We start from the raw sequence: 19,688 nt of genomic DNA, 5'->3' as shown, positions 1-19,688 counted from the left end.
TACGTTTTCATGTACCAAATACAATTAACATTCAAAAGGTTTCCATTGCATTAACTTGTGTGGCATATTTTCTTTTATCGACATTTGGACATTTTACCAATACATTTGTTGTTTCCATCAGGCCTGTCATGAGTATATTTCTGCATCAGGTAATTCATACACATAAAATGGTTGGAAACCTGGTTAGTGACAACAATCAACTCAAATCTTTCATCTCTGAATGGGGCTTTATTAAAACAAGGAGCAACACACTACATGCTATTTCCTATACATTTGTTTTGGTGTAAGTGTTCAAATATATACACACAAGTATGTGGACAGCCCTTCAAATGAATGGATTTGGCTATTTCAGCCACACCCGCTGCTGACAAGCGTATAAAACCAAGCACACAGCCATGCAATCTCCATAGACAAACACTGACAGTAGAATGGCCTTACTGAACAGCTCAGTGACTTTCAAAGTAGTACCATCATAAGATGCCACCTTTCCAACAAGTCAGTTCGTCAAATGTCTGCCGTTAGAGCCGCCCTGGTCAACTGCAAGTGCTTTTATTGTGAAGTGGAAACATCTAGCTCACAGAACGCAACCACCGAGTGCTGAAGCGCATAAAAATGGTCTGTCCTCGGGTTGCAACACTCACTACCAAGCTTCTAGAGGCAGTTTGGAACAACATCAGCACAAGAAAGGTTAGTCGGGAGCTTCATGAAATGGGTATCCATGGCCGAGCAGCCGCACACAAGCCTAAGATCACCAGTCCAAAAGACGAATCGTGGGTTTGCTACGTGCCCCAATGCATAGTGCCAACTGTAAAGTTTGGTGGACGAGGAATAATGGTCTGGGGCTGTTTTTCATGGTTGGGGTTAGGCCCCTTAGTTCCAGTGACGGGAAATCGTAACGTTACAGCATACAAAGACGTTCTAGACGATTTTGTGCTTTAACTTTGTGGCAACAGCTTGGGGAAGGTCCTTTCCTGTTTCAGCATAACAATTCCACTGTGCACAAAGCGAGGTCCACACAGAAATGGTTTGTCAACATCGGTGTAGAAGAACTTGACTGCACAGAGCCCCGACCTCAACCCCATCGACCACCTTCGGGATAAATGGGAACGCCGACTGCGAGCCAGGCCTTATCACCCAACATCATTGCCCGACCTCACTAATGCTCGTGGCTGAATGGAAGCAAGTCCCCTCAGCAACGTTCCAACATCTACATGAAAGCCTTCCCAGAAGAGTGGATTCTGTTATAGCAGCAAATATGTAGTTGGTCCCCCCAACTACATATTAATGCCCATGGTTGGGAATGAGGAGTTCGATGAGCAGTTGTGCACATACTTTGTAGTGTATATTCACTTACAAATTGTTTTGTCCCAAATGCACTGATAGCTACCACACTAAGATATAACCATCAATGTTTTTTCACAACCTAAAAGAGCACTTGAACAATAAGTGGTACATTTTAATAATGGCTGAGGAGTTAAAGGGATACTTCAGGATTTTGGCAATGAAGCCCTTCAATTTATTTCCCAGAGTCAGTCCGATTAACATGTCGATACCATTTTTATACCTCTGCATGCAGTTTGAAGGAAGTTGCTAACTAGCATTTGCGCATGATGAAGTCTACGGTAACTCCTTTGAACTTCCTTCATAGTGGGGAAGTAGATAAAGGGCTTCATTGCCAAAATCCCAAAGTATCCCTTTAAGAACATCATTGCATTTTACAGCACAATACAACAGTTTACAACTATGGCCATGAAAATAGGTTCACGTGAGCAAGAAAAGTCTACTCAGAGACAGTGAAAATAGAATCAAAGTAGAATAGTACAATAATGATTATATATGGTGACAAGACAATTAATCCCTCAAATCAATAACAGATCTTGCAAAAACATTTAGCTAAAATCATTGTTCATACATGTTCTGTTGGATTATGATTTTCAGAGTATTCACTCTCATTGTGTAACCTGCGCTGTGTCTCCAGACAAAATGCAATGGACCTTCCTGCGGTGGTCTTTCAGTGACCGTAGGCTGGGATAGAGGCGCTGGCAGATGAGGCAGCGAAACGAGTTGGTCTGGTCGTGTGTTTGCAGGTGTTTCTGGAGTCCCTCCACAGTGCCAAACCAGCGCACGCACACAGGGCAACGCATGGGCTTGAAGGCAGGCTTGCACATTCCATTTAGCTGGTGAAACTTGAGGCTGAGGCCATTGGGGAAGTCCATGCTGCATCGGGAACAGTGGTTTGCCTTCGCTGAAATAGCTCCGCTGTCACCTTTACACCGATTCCAGGAGAGGTGCTTTAGCAGCGCGCCGCGACTGCAAAAGGTGTTGCTGCATCGTATGCACACACAGCGCGGCTGTGGCTTCCTAGGCTTCCGCAGAGGTTGTTGATTTGGCTGAGGGCGCTGTGCTGGCAGAGAGTGTTGCGGAGGCGTATGTCGCTGCTTTGGCAGGGGCTGCCGACGTTGACGTGGCTGCTGTGGAAACCTCAGCAGTAGAGGTGGAGAGCGCTGCGGTTGCATTCCCCCATACATCTGGTGCCGAGGCTGCATGTGTACTTGTAGGTGGACTTCATAGTCTGCCCAGGAACTCAGTGTCTCACCGCATGTGGGGCAGGTATAGGCCTCCTGCGCATGCTTTTGCAAATGCTCTAGGAGGAGCCGTGGGGAAGTAAAGCCTGCCCCACACTCACACGTCACTCTCCTGGGAAGAACATTGGGCAATGACATAATACCCCAATTTGCCCCATTATCCTCCAGATTTTTACTACTTTGTGCCACGAGACGTTGCGGTGCCTGTGCTGCTGATATGCCCTGTTGTAAAAGTCCATTATCATTCTTGGCCATGGTTCTACTTAACTGGCACTTCTTCCTATGAATCAGCATGTTATCTTTGCGGTTAAAGCTCCTCCCACAGACATAGCAATCGAATTGGAATTGACCCTTGTTGACTTTCTGTGCTACCGCCCGAAAAGTAGATTGTGGCAGAAATGACCTATTTCCACACAGCCTTTGATGCTTTTTTAATGTGCACCCTCGACTGTATGTTTTCTGACATCTATAGCAGGGAAAACGTCTAGCACCATCTTTTATGAAATAAGGCACGCCATCCTTTGTGGACTTTACATGACCCTGAGAAATAGGTTCTTGTAGCATTAAATCATCGTCGTCTTCTGCATCTACTGCCTCAATCAGAACGTCAATCTCAGAATCATCTAAAGGCATTGTCCATTCTCCATCTTTACCTTCTTGTTTAAAACTACTTGCTGCGTTGTCCCCTTCACCATCTCCTTGCTGTAGTGTTGCAGATCCTGAATCAATTTCTCCTGGTGTTACATGCTTGGCAACTTCGGGATAGAAGGATGAGAAGCTTTTAGGTGAACCGGACCAGAGCAAATCAGGAAACTGTGGATATGGCCTTGATTCTGCAGAAATCGCCTCCTCCTTTATCTGACGAGTGCTGTCAGTGCCCACACCGATGTTTTTGGAGATTAGAGGCCTCTGGTTGACGCCTGTGACAGGCTCCCTTGCTTTAATGTTTTCCCCAAATGCAGTATTTTTGCACAGGGCAGAGTTGGAGGCATGCTGAAGAGGATGGGGTGGCCCTTGACACTTGTGCACATTGAGATTATACCTACGGGCATAGTTGTGCTTGCACACTTGACAAAAGTAAGGCGTCCTAGCTTTAACACTTTGGAAGCTTCTTTGCGGTTGTCGCTTCTTTTGCTTCTGGAATGATGCAGTCTTTTTGATAGAGTGGCATTTACTCCCCACTGAGGTAAGGTGGTGGGGAGCCAGGGGACAGATGTGGTTGTCTGGAAGGGGTGGTTTTCCAATCATCAGTTGTTTACAGTAACGACAACACTTCACTATCTCCTTCCTGTGTAAGGCATGATGCACTGTCAAGCTGTCCAAGTCCTGAAAAACACTTCGGCAGCGACCACATTGATATCTCCCCTGTGTGGCCCTATTTCTAGAATCAATAAGCTTTTGACGGGTCTCAAGAACTACTACAGGGCAGAAGGTCTGAGTCAAAGATATGATACCACTACTGCCAGATGGACGGGCTATTGTTTTTGCCCCAGACTTTGTAAGCAGGTGTCTTAACTGGCCAATAGAGGGCCCTGGTGTGGATGCTGCTGTGTGTTTGGATTGTGACATCACCTCCACTGGTATAAGCTCTTTTTTGGGGACCACAAGTCTCTTGTGTCTTAATGGGTAGTGTTGAGCAGGTTGATAACGTTTCATGTAGGCATTTGCTATCATCTTCATTATTGTCTCATTCTTAGGTGCGCCGGCATCATCTGAAGATGCACCGCTTGTAACGGGACAGTCTGCATCCTCAGGAGTCTCATCCTGGATGGATTGTGGCAAGGGTTCCTGTGCAGTAGAGATGTTCTCAGGTTGGTCAAGCCCATCAGGCTGTAATTCCTGCTCACTTGCACCTGGAGGGAGGTTGTTCAGCTCTGGAGGTCTGGTTAGGGCAATAAACCCCTTATTTGTATAGACTTCAGGAACAGTGGATGTGCTATTAAGCTGTGGGAGAATTGAACTACGAATGACAGGAGATAGGGGTGAGGGGGGACCGAGGCCCAAAATGGTTTGGCTAAGGGTTGGCTGAGGGGAGACTGGTTGGACAGGTTCAACCAGACTGCATTCTTCTTGGCCCGAATATCTGGCATCAGTCGTCTGGGTCTGCTGCTGGGGGGTTGAGACATGAGATCTTTTATGCTCTAGCATTTCATTAAAGTTCTGAAACTCATCCCCACAATCACAGATAAAAAGAGAGGGAGCCGGGGTCTCAGGTAGTGCTTTGCAGCAGTGCTGGTCTTGGAGCTCCTTGTTTAAAAACACTTCACCACAGTGAGTGCAGAGAGGCTGCTTCTCAGATTGTGGTGGTTGCTTGTCATATTGAACTGCATGAGAAGCTTGGTGCACCAACAAGGATGCCAATCCAGTAAAGGTGGCTGAACAAGCCACACAGCGATACATTTTAGGGGATGAGGTGCTTCCCTGAAGGCCAAGCATTGTGGTACAAGACAGTCACAGTACAAAGGGGGGCTCAGGTGTCCTCAACTGGCTGATCTTGGGTTGTCAGTTTCCTGAAAAATAAAGAGAACACATTTGTCAGGAATATAATTATCTCCTCAAACAATTTGTAAAATGTGTGAATCTCAACTCAATCCAAGCAAAATAAAGTTTAGATACACTGTATGTACAGTGGGGCAAAAAAGTATTTAGTCAGCCACCAATTGTGCAAGTTCTCCCACTGAAAAAGATGAGGCCTGTAATTTTCATCATAGGTACACTTCAACTATGACAGACAAAATGAGAGAAAGAAATCCAGAAAATCACATTGTAGGATTTTTTATTAATTAATTTGCAAATTATGGTGGAAAATAAGTATTTGGTCACCTACAAACAAGCAAGATTTCTGGCTCTCACAGACCTGTAACTTCTTCTTTAAGAGGCTCCTCTGTGCTCCACTCATTACCTGTATTAATGGCACCTGTTTGAACTTGTTATCAGTATAAAAGACACCTGTCCACAACCTCAAACTCCACTATGGCCAAGACCAAAGAGCTGTCAAAGGACACCAGAAACAAAATTGTAGACCTGCACCAGGCTGGGAAGACTGAATCTGCAATAGATAAGCAGCTTGGTTTGAAGAAATCAACTGTGGGAGCAATTATTAGGAAATGGAAGACATACAAGACCACTGATAATCTCCCTCGATCTGGGGCTCCACGCAAGATCTCACCCCGTGGGGTCAAAATGATCACAAGAACGGTGAGCAAAAAATCCCGGGACCACACCTAGTGAATGACCTGCAGAGAGCTGGGACCAAAGTAACAAAGCCTACTATCAGCAAGGGCATTGAAGATGAAACGTGGCTGGGTCTTTCAGCATGACAATGATCCCAAACACACCGCCCGGGCAATGAAGGAGTGGCTTCGTAAGAAGCATTTCAAGGTCCTGGAGTGACCTAGCCAGTCTCCAGATCTCAACCCCATAGAAAATCTTTGGAGGGAATTGAAAGTCCATGTTGCCCAGCAACAGCCAAAAAACATCACTGCTCTAGAGGAGATCTGCATGGAGGAATGGGCCAAAATACCAGCAACAGTGTGTGATACCTTGAAGACTTACAGAAAACGTTTGACCTCTGTCATTGCCAACAAAGGGTATATAACAAAGTATTGAGAAACTTTTGTTGTTGACCAAATACTTATTTTCCACCATAATTTGCAAATAAATTCATTTAAAAAATCCTACAGTGATTTTCTGGATTTTTTTTCTCATTTTGTCTGTCATAGTTGAAGTGTACCTATGATGAAAATTACAGGCCTCATCTTTTTCAGTGGGAGAACTTGCACAATTGGTGGCTGACTAAATACTTTTTTGCCCCACTGTATGTATGCGTGTGTATATATCTATATACATATATATAACTTCATTTCTGAAATTATTTACCAAATTACATAGGTTCCTTCACAATCTCAGCAATGATTATATAATATACACCATAACACTTCAGCTACACTGATGTCATGAGGATACCTGGGCCACCTATTGAGATGAGCCGTTTGTTCAGTAAATCAGGTAACAAAATAGGTGAAAAGGAGACTGGAATGCACCTTTAAGTTAATAGATATTATTCATGTATAAAGACTGGATCAGTGGTGCAGAACACACCCATGCGAGGCTCGCCTACAAAAAGGTTTACAATTACAGGAAAATATCTATAAAACTCAAATTCTCTCAGCCTCAAGGCAAAATGTGTAGAATAGCATGAGAAGCTATAAAACTGCAAAACAAATTCTCTGCTCCATGGAAAAAGTGTAGAATTGTGCTCTTCGTGGATGAAACCTGGTTTTAACTGTACCGGGCAGACGGCAGTGGGCCGGTGTAGTGTGGGCGAGCGGTTTGCTGATGTCAATGTTGTGAACAGAGTGACTCATGGTAGCGGTGGGGTTATGATATGGGAAGGATTAGGCTACGGACAACGAACACAATTGCATTTTATCGATGGTAATTTGAATGCACAGAGATACCGTTATAAGCAGTGGTGTAAAGTACTTAAGTAAAAACATTTTAAAGTACTCCATTAGTCGTTTTTTGGGGTATCTGTACTTTAAAAAAGTGTTTCACTTTTAAGTCACTATACTCCTAAAGAGAATAATGTACTTTTTACTCCATACATTTTCCGCAACACCCAAAAGTACACATTACATTTTTAATGCTGAGCAGGACAGAAAATGGTTCAATTGACACATTATCAAGATAACATCCACAAATGCTTTGTTTATAAATGTCTGAGTGTTGGAGTGTGCCCCTGGCTGTCCGTAAAAAAAGACAACTGTGCGTCTGGTTTACGTAACACCTGGACAAAAGGAATACTTATGTGAGAATGCTATTCATTGACTAAAGCTCAGCGTCCAACACCATAGTACCCTCAAAGCTCCTCACTAAGCTAAGGATCCTGGGACAAAACACCTTCCTCTGCAACTGGATCCTGGACTTACTGACGGACCACCCCCAGGTGGTGAGGGTAGGTAGCAACACATCTGCCACACTGATCCTCAACACTGGAGCTCCCCAGGGGTGCGTGATCAGTCCCCTCCTGTACTCCCTGTTCACCCACGACTGCATGGCCAGGCATGACTCCAACACCATCATTAAGTTTGCAGACTAACAGTGGTAGGCCCGATCCCCGACAATGACGAGACAGCCTATAGGGAGGTCAGAGACCTGGCCGGGTGGTGCCACGATAACAACCTATCCCTCAATGTGACTAAGGAGATTGTGGACAACAGGAAAAGGAGGACTGAGCACGCCCCCATTCTCATCGACGGGGCTGTCGTGGAGCAGGTTGAGAGCTTCAAGTTCCTTGTTGTCCACATCAACCACAAACTAGAATGGTCCAAACACACCGAGACAGTCGTGAAGAGTGCACGACAAAACCTATTCCCCCCCAGGAGACTGAAAATATTTGGCATGTGTCCTGAGATCCTCAAAAGGTTCTACAGCTGTAACATCGAGAGCGTCCTGCCTTACTGGTTGCATCACTGTCTGGTACGGTAACTGCTCGGCCTCTGACCGCAAGGCACTACAGAGGGTAGTGCGTACGGCCCAGTACATCACTGGGGCTAAGCTGCCTGCCATCCAGGACCTCTACACCAGGCGATGTCAGAGGAAGGCCCTAAAAATTGTCCAAGACCCCAGCCACCCCAGTCATAGACTGTTCTCTCTACTACCACATGGCAAGCAGTACCGGAGTGCCAAGTCTAGGACAAAAAGGCGTCTCAAAAGTTTTTACCCCCAAGCCATAAGACTCCTGAACAGGTGATCAAATGGCTACACAGACTCGTTACTTTTATAGCCTCGTTACTGTATATAGCCTGTCTTTTTACTGTTGTTTTATTTCTTTACCTACCTATTGTTCACCTAATACCTGTTTTGCACTATTGGTTAGAACCTGTAAATAAGCATTTCACTGTAAGGTCGACACCTGTTGTATTCGGCGCACGTGACAAATAAACTTTGATTTGATTTCACACACTCAAGTATTTGTGCTGCTAATAGAGAGAGCGACACAGAGGGAGACAGAGACACACCCAGTGAGACACAGAGAGAGAGAGAGAGCGAGACACACACACACACACACACAGAGTCAGAGAGACACACAGAGAGAGAGACACAGATACACAGACACTCAAGACAGGGACCGCCATAGTTGTGACTTTTCCTGTAAAGGGAATATAATATAATTGACTATTAGCATTTAAATGAATGAGGGAACAATCTTGCATATGTTCATAACTGCAAAAGCTTTATTTTTCTTTAAAAAATTAATGAAATTATAAAAAGTTGACATTCAACATTTAACAAGGTAAAAACAAACATACATATTTGAGTGTGAATGTTTGGTTTATATTTCTCACCCTGCACTAAATAATAATAAATATGATGTTCTGGGCATATGCCCAGTTTAATTTCCATGTTTTACAGTGCAGTTCAGGGTATGCCAGAATCACTCAAAACGTTTCAGAGGACCCCAGCCACAGACTGTTCTCTCCACTACCACATGGCAAGCAGTACAAGAGTTCCAAGTCTAGGACAAAAAGGCTTCTCAACAGTTAACCCCCAAGCCATAAGACTCCTGAACAGGTAATGCCCGGGTAGCCATTTGATTGTGTGCCTCCCCCAACCCCTCTTTTTACACTGCTGGTAATCTCTGTTTATGATATGCATCGTCACTTTTACTATACACGCATGTACATATTACCTCCAATTGGGCCGACCAACCACTGCTCCCCACATTGGCTAACCGGGGTATCTGCATAGTGTCCCATCCGCCAACCCCTCTTTTACGCTACTCTCTGTTCATCATATGCATAGTCACTTTAACCATATCTACATGTACATACTACCGCAATCAGCCTGACAAACCGGTGTCTGTATGTAGCCTCACTACTGTATATAGCCTGTCTTATTTCTTTACCTACCTATTGTTCACCTAATACCTTTTTTGCACTATTGGTTAGAGCCTGTAAATAAGCATTTCACTGTAAGGTCTACTACACCTGTTGTATTCAGCGCACGTGACAAAACTTTGATTTGATATGAGGAATTTCTCAAATATTTATACCTTTACTTTTGATACTTAAGTTATTTAAAACCAAAGAGTTTCAAACTTTTACTCAAGTAGGATTTTATTGGGTGACTAACTTGAGTCCTTTTCTATGACAGTATCTTTACTTTTACACAAGTATGACAATTGGATACTTTTTCCACCACTGTTTACGAGATCCTGAGGCCCATTGTTGTACCATTAATCCGCCTCTAGTTTCTGCATGATAAAGCACGGCCCCACGGCACAGGGATCTGTACACAATTCTTGGAAGCTGAAAATGGCCCAGTTCTTCCATGGCTTACATACTGATAGATTAAATGGCAAGTTAAGCCCGGGAATTTTGCTTAAATGCATAAAAGAAAAGTTAGCTTATAACATTGCACCTTTTTTTGTGGGATACACAAGGTGCCAAATCATATGTGAGGAATGCAACAAAGATGCAGAATCATCTGGCCAAGTGAATAAAGTTCCCTCAACGCTCACAACAAGCAACCTCTGACAGAAGTCCCTCCACTTCTATTCAAGGTGAAAATGACGAATCAGACACCTTATCGATAGCAACAGCTCATGGTCCTCCTGGAATCAGAAATGTATGACTCAATGGAGGAACGTAGTCAGAGAAATGCTGATGAATGTCTTGCTCGAGCTATGTTTGCAACTGATTCACCTCTGATGCTCACAGGCAATGTGTATTAGAAGAGATGTTTGAATGTTCTTCGCCCAGCATACACCCCTCCAACCAGACATGCTTTATCTACTAATTTTCTAGATGCAGAGTTCAACAGAGTTCAAGTGAAGGTCAAACAAATCATAGAGAAAGCAGACTATTGCAATCATCTCTGATGGGTGGTCGAATGTTCGTGGGCAAGGAATAATTATTTACACCAGCTCCACCCCTCAACCAGTATTCTACAAGAGCACAGACACAAGGGACAAGCGACACACTGGTCTCTATGATGCAGATGAGCTGAAGGCAGTCATCACTCACCTTGGACGACAGAAGGTATTTGCACTGGTGACAGACAATGCAGCAAACATGAAGGCTGCTTGGTCTAAAGTGGAGGAGTCCTACCCCCACATCATACCAATTGGCTGTGATGCTCATGGATTGAATCTGCTCCTCAAGGACATCATGACACTGAAAACAACGGATACACTCTACAAGAGAGCCAAGGAAATGGTTAGGTATGTGAAGGGTCATCAAGTTATAGCAGCAATAAACCTCACCAAGCAAAGTCAAATCAAATCAAATTTATTTGTCACATACACATGGTTAGCAGATGTTAATGCGAGTGTAGCGAAATGCTTGTGCTTCTAGTTCCGACAATGCAGTAATAACGAACAAGTAATCTAACTAACAATTCCAAAAAAAACTACTGTCTTATACACAGTGTAAGGGGATAAAGAATATGTACATAAGGATATATGAATGAGTGATGGTACAGAGCAGCATAGGCAAGATACAGTAGATGATATCGAGTACAGTATATACATATGAGATGAGTATGTAAACCAAGTGGCATAGTTAAAGTGGCTAGTGATACATGTATTACATAAGGATGCAGTCGATGATATAGAGTACAGTATCTACGTATGCATATGAGATGAATAATGTAGGGTAAGTAACATTATATAAGGTAGCATTGTTTAAAGTGGCTAGTGATATATTTACATCATTTCCCATCAATTCCCATGATTAAAGTGGCTGGAGTAGAGTCAGTGGCATTGACAGTGTGTTGGCAGTAGCCACTCAATGTTAGTGGTGGCTGTTTAACAGTCTGATGGCCTTGAGATAGAAGCTGTTTTTCAGTCTCTCGGTCCCAGCTTTGATGCACCTGTACTGACCTCGCCTTCTGGATGACAGCGGGGTGAACAGGCAGTGGCTCGGGTGGTTGATGTCCTTGATGATCTTTATGGCCTTCCTGTAGCATCGGGTGGTGTAGGTGTCCTGGAGGGCAGGTAGTTTGCCCCCGGTGATGCGTTGTGCAGACCTCACTACCCTCTGGAGAGCCTTACGGTTGAGGGCGGTGCAGTTGCCATACCAGGCGGTGATACAGCCCGCCAGGATGCTCTCGATTGTGCATCTGTAGAAGTTTGTGAGTGCTTTTGGTGACAAGCCAAATTTCTTCAGCCTCCTGAGGTTGAAGAGGCGCTGCTGCGCCTTCTTCACGATGCTGTCTGTGTGAGTGGACCAATTCAGTTTGTCTGTGATGTGTATGCCGAGGAACTTAAAACTTGCTACCCTCTCCACTACTGTTCCATCGATGTGGATGGGGGGGGGTGTTCCCTCTGCTGTTTCCTGAAGTCCACAATCATCTCCTTAGTTTTGTTGACGTTGAGTGCGAGGTTATTTTCCTGACACCACACTCCGAGGGCCCTCACCTCCTCCCTGTAGGCCGTCTCGTCGTTGTTGGTAATCAAGCCTACCACTGTTGTGTCGTCCGCAAACTTGATGATTGAGTTGGAGGCGTGCGTGGCTACGCAGTCGTGGGTGAACAGGGAGTACAGGAGAGGGCTCAGAACGCACCCTTGTGGGGCCCCAGTGTTGAGGATCAGCGGGGAGGAGATGTTGTTGCCTACCCTCACCACCTGGGGGCGGCCCGTCAGGAAGTCCAGTACCCAGTTGCACAGGGCGGGGTCGAGACCCAGGGTCTCGAGCATGATGACGAGCTTGGAGGGTACTATGGTGAGAAGAATAAGAGCACCACATTGAAGCTGCCCAGCAAAACCCATTGGGGTGGTGTTGTCATCATGTTTGACAGTCTCCTGGAGGGGAAGGTGTCTCCAAGAAATGGCCACCTCAGTCTGCCGATATGGACAGCCCCAACAAGAGTATCCTCCTGGAGGATGTATTTTGGGAGAGTGGTGAGCAGCCCGAAACCCCTGAAACCTATAGCAGTAGCCATTGCACGGATTGAGGTAGACAATACCATCCTGTCTGATGTTCAGACTCTGCTTGCAGATGTAAGAGAATAAATCCGTACTGCCGTGCCCACGTCACTGTTGCTCCAAGCAGAGGAAACCGCAGTTCTGAAATGCATCAAAAAGCGTGAAGACTTCTGCCTTAACTTCTTTGGGATAGGGGGTGGTATTTTGACATCCGGATGAAAAGCGTGCCCAAAGTAAACTGCCTGTTACTCAGGCACAGAAGCAAGGATATACATATAATTGGTAGATTTGGGATAAACACTCTAAAGTTTCTTAGATCTTTAGAAATAGTTTCAGGCTTGTTTTTGGAAAAATTTGCCAGAAATTGTAGTTTTTCTAGGTGGCTCCCATTATGGCTGTAGTCTTTCTAAGCGCGTTCTTTGGTATTTTTCTCAGGTAAAGACAATAACGACTCTCCATCTTAAATTGTATTTTTTATTTGCTTATTAGGGTACCTAAGTTTTGATTATAAACGTTGATTGGTAACATTTGGGATTAATTTTGTATGCATTTTGAAGGAAGGAAACCGAGTGGATTATTGACTGAAGCACGCCAGCTAAACTGAGTTTTTATGGATATAAAGAAGGCGTTTATCAAACAACAGGACCATTTGTAATGTAACTGGGACCTTTTGAGTGCCAACAGAAGATCTTCAAAAGTAAGGCATATATTATATAGCTATTTCTGACTTTCGTGTCGCAACTCCCTGGTTGAAAATTATTTGTTATGCATGTGTGTGCTGGGCGCTGTCCTCAGATAATCGCATGGTTTGCTTTCGCCGTAAAGCCTTTTTGAAATCTGACACGGCGGCTGGATTAAGCCCCAAGTATGCTGGCAAGAGCATCCTGTGTGGTGCAGAGATCAACTAGGCCTATGGTGTCATCACTACTGTGTCTCACCACCTTGGCCTGGATGAGGGCACGGTTCTTGGCAGTCTGGCAAAGTACACTTCTAAGCAAGGGCTTTGGGATGGAGATGCAATATGGCAGTCGTGCCAACATATCTCATCAGCCACCTGGTGGAAGGGGCTTTGTGGATCTGAGGCTCTTTCCCCTGTTGCCTCCATCACCCCCCAAATCCCACCAACATCAGCCACCTCAGAGCGCAACTGGTCTTGTTTGGGAACAGACAAAAGCAGGCAACAGGCTGACCAATACAAGGGTTGAAAACATCGGTGGACACCCGGGCAAATTAGGCTTTTTGAGCATGACAACGAGCCATCCTCAACAAGGTTGGAAAGTGCCAGTGTGGATGAGGCCTCAGAGTCTGATGTTCAAGAGGTGGACATTGAGGAGGTCCAGGGAGAAGACATGGAAGCCTGAGAGGAAGACAACTGAAGCTTTAGTTTCTAGACTATCATTTTACAGATGTATGTTGAAAACGTTTTTGGAAGATGCGATGATCATTCCAAATTCCCTTTTGTTGTTCAGTTAAATAATTAAAGTTCAATTCGTAACAATTGTTGCTTTTTTTCTATTGGAAGGACTTAATCATTTGCAATTATGTCTACTTATGGTAAACGGTTTGTTTCCTTCTCCATATGATATGGTACAATATATCCAATGCAAAAAAACATCTACATTTAAACAGTATTAATATTAATTTGCATATTTCTGTTAATTCCCATATATTCCCGTACATTCCCACATTAAGTTTCCATCTCTGAATATTCCCCAAAATGTGCAACCCCACATACTGACCAGACATGTCACGCATTGAGCAAGTTTGGGATGTCCTGGATCGACTTTGCACAACAGCATGTTCCAGTTGCCACCAATATCCAGCATTTCGCACAGCCATTGAAGAGGGACAGCATTCCACAATCAACAGCTTAATCAACTCTATGCCAAAGAGATGTGTCTCGCTGCATAAGGCAAATGGTGGTCACAACAGACACTGACTGGTTTTCTGATCCATGGCCTACTTAAAAAAACAAATTCTGTGACTAACCAATGCATATCTATATTCCCAGTCATGTGAAATCCGTAGATTAGGGCGGTAGGGTCTAATGAATTTATTTCAATTGACTGATCCTTTTATATACGGCGACCCAGTCAAATCTTTGAAATTGTTGCGCTTATATTTTTGTTCAGTGTACATCTCACTCTTTCTACAGTTCCACTGGATGATGTAAATAAATAGTGTTTATTGAAATGTTAACTATCAACGGTTGGTGACTTGTGTCATGTGATATAGGTGGCTTATTGTTAACAGTTTCCTATATACTATTGGCTGCCTAGTGATTGCAACATTATAACTCTCCAATGTGTATAGTTGGCAATGTTTCATTTCCAAGTGCTACTGAAAAAGCTTAAGTGAAATGAACTAACTGCGCGTGATACGTCATTACTCTACTGTAGTCTATCAATAAATTCCAAATCTTTATGCCATACATAACCCAGAGGGCGGCATATGCGAGGTGGTCACTGGACAAACTAGCTATGAGTTGAACATATTTGGCTGAAAAACTAGTAGCCAGTTGTTTCCCATGGTGGAAACCAGAGGCTGGTTGGAGAAGCTTTAGGAGGACAGGCTCATTGTATTGGCTGGAATGGAATTAATGCAACAGTTTCAAACATCAAACATATGGAAACCGCATGTTTGACTACGTTCCATTAGTTAATTCCAGCCAATACAATGGGCCTGTTCTCCTATAGCTCCTCCCACCAGCCAACACTGGTGGAAACGCATCTAACCCGCTGGCTCCTGAAACCCCTGTCCCCATGAGCTCCCGAGTCTAGCCAACTGAGCTGTTTTTAGAAGAAAACAGATGATCGGCTCTGCCGCACCAGCATGCTTTTAAGGCACAGTTGATAGCGCGCTGGACTTCGGGCTAGAAGGTTGAGACCTGCTCCCTGCTGTTTCATTACATTACCCATGCCTCCAAGGGAGACTGCGATCCCACTTCTGACACCAATGTAATGAAACAGAAGGAAGCCGGTCTCGACCTTCTAGCCCAGCGCGCTATCGACTGTGCCGCAAAAGCAGGCTCGTGCAGCAGAGCCGATTTCTGCGCTTATAAACCCAGGGTCGTTACAATATGAATCAAACTGTAGCTAGCTAGCATGCCCTCAACGTTATTGGGGCGTGGGATGGTCAGATTCATATTTACATTTTATGTTAACATTCATTGAAATTGGTGGTTACTACTGGTTTCAGATCCGCCATGTTTTCTGTTTTGGTAGGAAGTCAGAGCGATGTCGATACTCATGAATATTCATGAAATTGCCTAGCCCATCGCAGTAACGCACCCCCACATCCCATTGGTTCCTGCATTTGAGAAAGACATCTTCATGCTTGTGTGACACTTGAATGTGGCTAAAAAAGGGAAATAAACTCTGATAATACTTTTCACTCCAGACTGCTATGTACCGGAGTCCTCCTTACTAGCTGCCCTCACCGTCGTTAAAAACATAACTGTTCCCCCCGTCGTGTGGTAGGTGTACCGGAGTCTGCTGTGTACCGGAGACGTCCTTACTAGCCAATTGTCCTTTGCTCCCGCGTGCCAAATACACGCCCTCGTTGTAGTTAACGTATCTGAAAAAAATAGTGCCCGACAGGCGGGGTAGAAGGACACGGTCTACAGTTGTAGCTAGCCGTTGGCTATTGCTATTGTGCATTATGACCACCTACTGTACAGGAGCGGCCCTCTTTCCCGCCCGTCCTAGTTTAAAATGTTCCCAATATTAGTATAAAGAGGGATTTCTGCAGATACAGAAATGCCCACATGCAGGAACTCCCCGAATTGCGCAGCCCTTTGTGGACATTTCGCTAACGTTCCTGGCCACATAGCTTTCATTTAACATGAATGGGGCTCTTGTTTTTATCGCCCCCAACGTGCTATGTGGATTTCAGGTGATACGGGGTTAGACGGTATATGCTATATGGAGCAATGGTGTATCAAATCATTATTTTAGGATATTTATGCAAAAGTCAAGAAAAACGGTGGGCCCTGAAAGAAAGAAATGTATGAAATGATTTACTGCACATCAACACAATCTAGTAAAATCTATCGACTTCCCTAAAATTATGAACTTTGCACCTGACAAGAGCGCGCTAATAAGAAAAAAAGCATGCATTATTGCAATGACATTTATTTTTGTAGCAAAACCGCACTTCACGCCATATTGGTGGGGTATCTATAGCTTTATAATAATCCATTAAATGTCTAATAAATTCGCAAATTAGCTAAGTGTTTTGAAAAGTACATATAGTACAGAACAAGAACAAGAACTAGTTTAGAAATGCCACGAGTTTTTGGTAGCGCAATTCAATTCGACGATGGAAGACGTAACGTTAGCTAGCTAATGTTAGCCACACAAGCAACCATTGCATTAGCTAACTAGTTGCAGAAATGAGTGACCCAACTACTGTTTTTAAACTACAGCTAGCTAACAAAAACATATGTATGTGCCGTGTGTAGTTTAAAAAAAATACCTAGCAAAAAAAACAAACACGCATTGATGATGTCCAAGAAAACGTTAGTGTAGTGAACAAAAGCCAGCTAGCTTGCCAGCTACCTTGCCAACTAGCTAGCCTTGCTAACAACACACCATAATGTGATTAGGTAACGTTAATGTTACCCGACATCTTTCAATACAATTCTTCCAGATGATTGTGAAAGTTTCGCTTATTACGCATAACAGGTCAAATTAACATATTGACAAGATGTGGGAAAATGCTAACGTCAGAAAGCACGATTTAGGTATGCCATTCTGAAATGTCCTCGTCGTTCAATGACAAAGACAATATATTTAGTAAACTTACCATCAGTAATTTGTCATCCACGGCTACTTTCGTTCAATACCGATTAATTTGCATATTTGAGAAATATTATTTGCAGCCACGCTGCTGTTCAGGTCGTGTATTCGGTTGATGTGTGCTGCTGCACAGCTGTAGCAAAAATGGGTGCGTTCCAGGTGGTCTTCATCACCAGTCGCGCGCACTTGTATCGTCTTTGTGGCTCATGGACTTGTCAAATCTGATCATCTGCGCAGCGTGGCTACATTATAAACGGACTGGAACGTAACCAGTCGCTCTGGGGGAGTTTTTTCTAAATCCTCCCAACGAACTGGGCAGCAGACTGCAGAAATCTTAGAATATTCTGCCAATTTTCGACTCGGAGTCAGAGGGATAAACCCAAACTCATAATGGCATACTGACGATAACTGTAAATAATTATTCAGGTCAAAAACGTCGTTTAATGTAAGTTTCTATATTATAACTTTATTCTCTAGCCTACTTTTTGTACATCAATTTGATGGCGACTCACTGCATTGACAAATGTAATCCCTGCACATTATACCATTGAAACTGTGGCGCTTTATATTTACTATTGAGATGTGTTTTTACTGCCATTTAAAATATATATAAATGTTGTAGGCCTGAATGGTTATGGCTAAAGATTGTCAACACATTGGAAGTTGTATTCCACCTGTTAAGCAAATGGGGTCTTCTTTTCTGGTCTTTATTTGATTATGATTTACTCTCCAGTCAGAATACATGTATACAATACAGGAATACAGTACCAGTCAAAAGTTCAGACACACCTACTCATTCAAGAGTTTTTCTTTATTTTATACATTGTAGAATAATAGTGAAGACGTCAAAACTATGAAATAACCTATATGGAATCACGTAGTAACCAAATCATGTAGTAAACAAATCAAAATATATTTTATATTTGAGATTCTTCAAAGTAGCCACCCTTTGCCTAGATGACAGCTTTGCATATGCTTGGCATTCTCTCAACCAGCTTCAATTAACAGGTGTGCCTTGTTAAAAGTTAATAGTTCATTTGTGGAATTTCTTGACCAAGTCCATATTATGGCAAGAACAGCTCAAATAATAATCCCCTTTCATAGGACAATATCCTAAAACACATGGCCAAATCTACACTGGAGTTGTTTACCAAGAAGACAGTTAATGTCCCTGAGTGGCCTACTTATAAGGTTGACTTAAATCTACTTGAAAATCTTTGGCAAGACCTGAAAATGGTTGTCGGGCAATGATAAACAACCAATTTGACAGAGCATAAAGACTTTTGAAAAAAATAGTGGGAAAACGTTGCACAATTCCGTTGTGGAAATCTCTTAGACCTACCCAGAAAAACTCAGCAGTAATCGCTACCGAAAGGTGCTTCTACAAAGTATTGACTCAGGGTTGTGAATACATAGTTAGGTTGGAGTCATTAAAACTCGTTTTTCAACCACTCCACAAATGTATTGTTAATTAACACACTATAGGTTTTGTTAAGTCGGTTAGGACATCTACTTTGTGCATGACACAAGTATTTTTTCCAACAATTGTTTACAGACAGATTATTTCCCTTATAATTCACTGTATCACAATTCCAGTGGGTCAGAAGTTTACATACACTAAGTTGACTGTGCCTTTAAACAACTTGGAAAATTCCAGAAAATTATGTCATGGCTTTAGAAGTTTCTGATAGGCTAATTGACATAATTTGTAGCGGGGTGCATAATTGGCGGCAGAGAAGTCAGGCACAGGAGAGCAGAACTGGGTAATAACCAGAGATTTATTAAGCAAAACCAACGGCATCCAGACCAACAAGATAAATGGGCAAAAGAATAACCCGTCGTGCGCTCACGGGGAACGCGCACAAGCACTACAATAAACAATCCCACACAAAGACATGGGGGGAACAGAGGGTTAAATGCACAACAAGTAAATGAGGGATTTGAAACCAGGTGTGTGGAAAAACGACAAAACAGATGGAAAATTAAAAGTGGATCCACAATGTATTTCAAGGCCTACCTTCAAACTCAGTGCCTCTTTGCTTGAGGCACTGATTTTCATGGGAAAATCTAAATAAATCAGCCAAGACACCAAAAATTTTTTGTAGACCTCCACAAGTCTGGTTCATCCTTGGGAGCAATTTCCAAATGCCTGAAGGTACCACGTTCATCTGTACAAACAATAGTACGCAAGTACAAACACCATGAGACCACGCAGCCGTCATACCGCTCAGGAAGGAGACACATTCTGTCTCTTACAGATAAACGTACTTTGGTGTGAAAAGTGCAAATCAATCCCAGGACAAGAGCAAAGGACCTTGTGAAGATGCTGGGTACAAAAGTATCTATATCCACAGTAAAACGAGTCCTATATCA

At 43.4% G+C, this 19,688-nt stretch overlaps 1 protein-coding gene across 2 annotated transcripts; it reads right to left on the bottom strand.

The window, feature by feature from the left end:
- Nucleotides 1-208: 208 nt before the first annotated feature.
- Nucleotides 209-17,485, bottom strand: im:7147486 (uncharacterized). Of its 2 annotated transcripts, XM_020497752.2 has the most exons (3): nt 17,323-17,485; nt 10,616-10,785; nt 209-5,095 (listed from the first exon to the last, which is right to left on the bottom strand). In XM_020497752.2, the coding sequence occupies exon 3, from the start codon at nt 5,019-5,021 to the stop codon at nt 1,950-1,952; it is 3,072 nt and encodes a 1,023-aa protein (XP_020353341.1). In that variant the 5' UTR covers nt 5,022-5,095; nt 10,616-10,785; nt 17,323-17,485; the 3' UTR covers nt 209-1,949. The 2 variants fall into 2 exon arrangements, with proteins under 2 accessions (XP_020353341.1, XP_020353340.1); XM_020497751.2 differs by lacking the exon at nt 10,616-10,785.
- Between the last annotated feature and the right edge of the window lie 2,203 nt (nt 17,486-19,688).

Source organism: Oncorhynchus kisutch, linkage group LG13, assembly GCF_002021735.2.
Source record: "Oncorhynchus kisutch isolate 150728-3 linkage group LG13, Okis_V2, whole genome shotgun sequence".
Classification (NCBI taxonomy): Eukaryota; Metazoa; Chordata; class Actinopteri; order Salmoniformes; family Salmonidae; genus Oncorhynchus; species Oncorhynchus kisutch.
The sequence above is the reverse complement of the archived record's forward strand: the minus strand, read 5'-3'. Positions and strand labels throughout refer to the sequence as shown.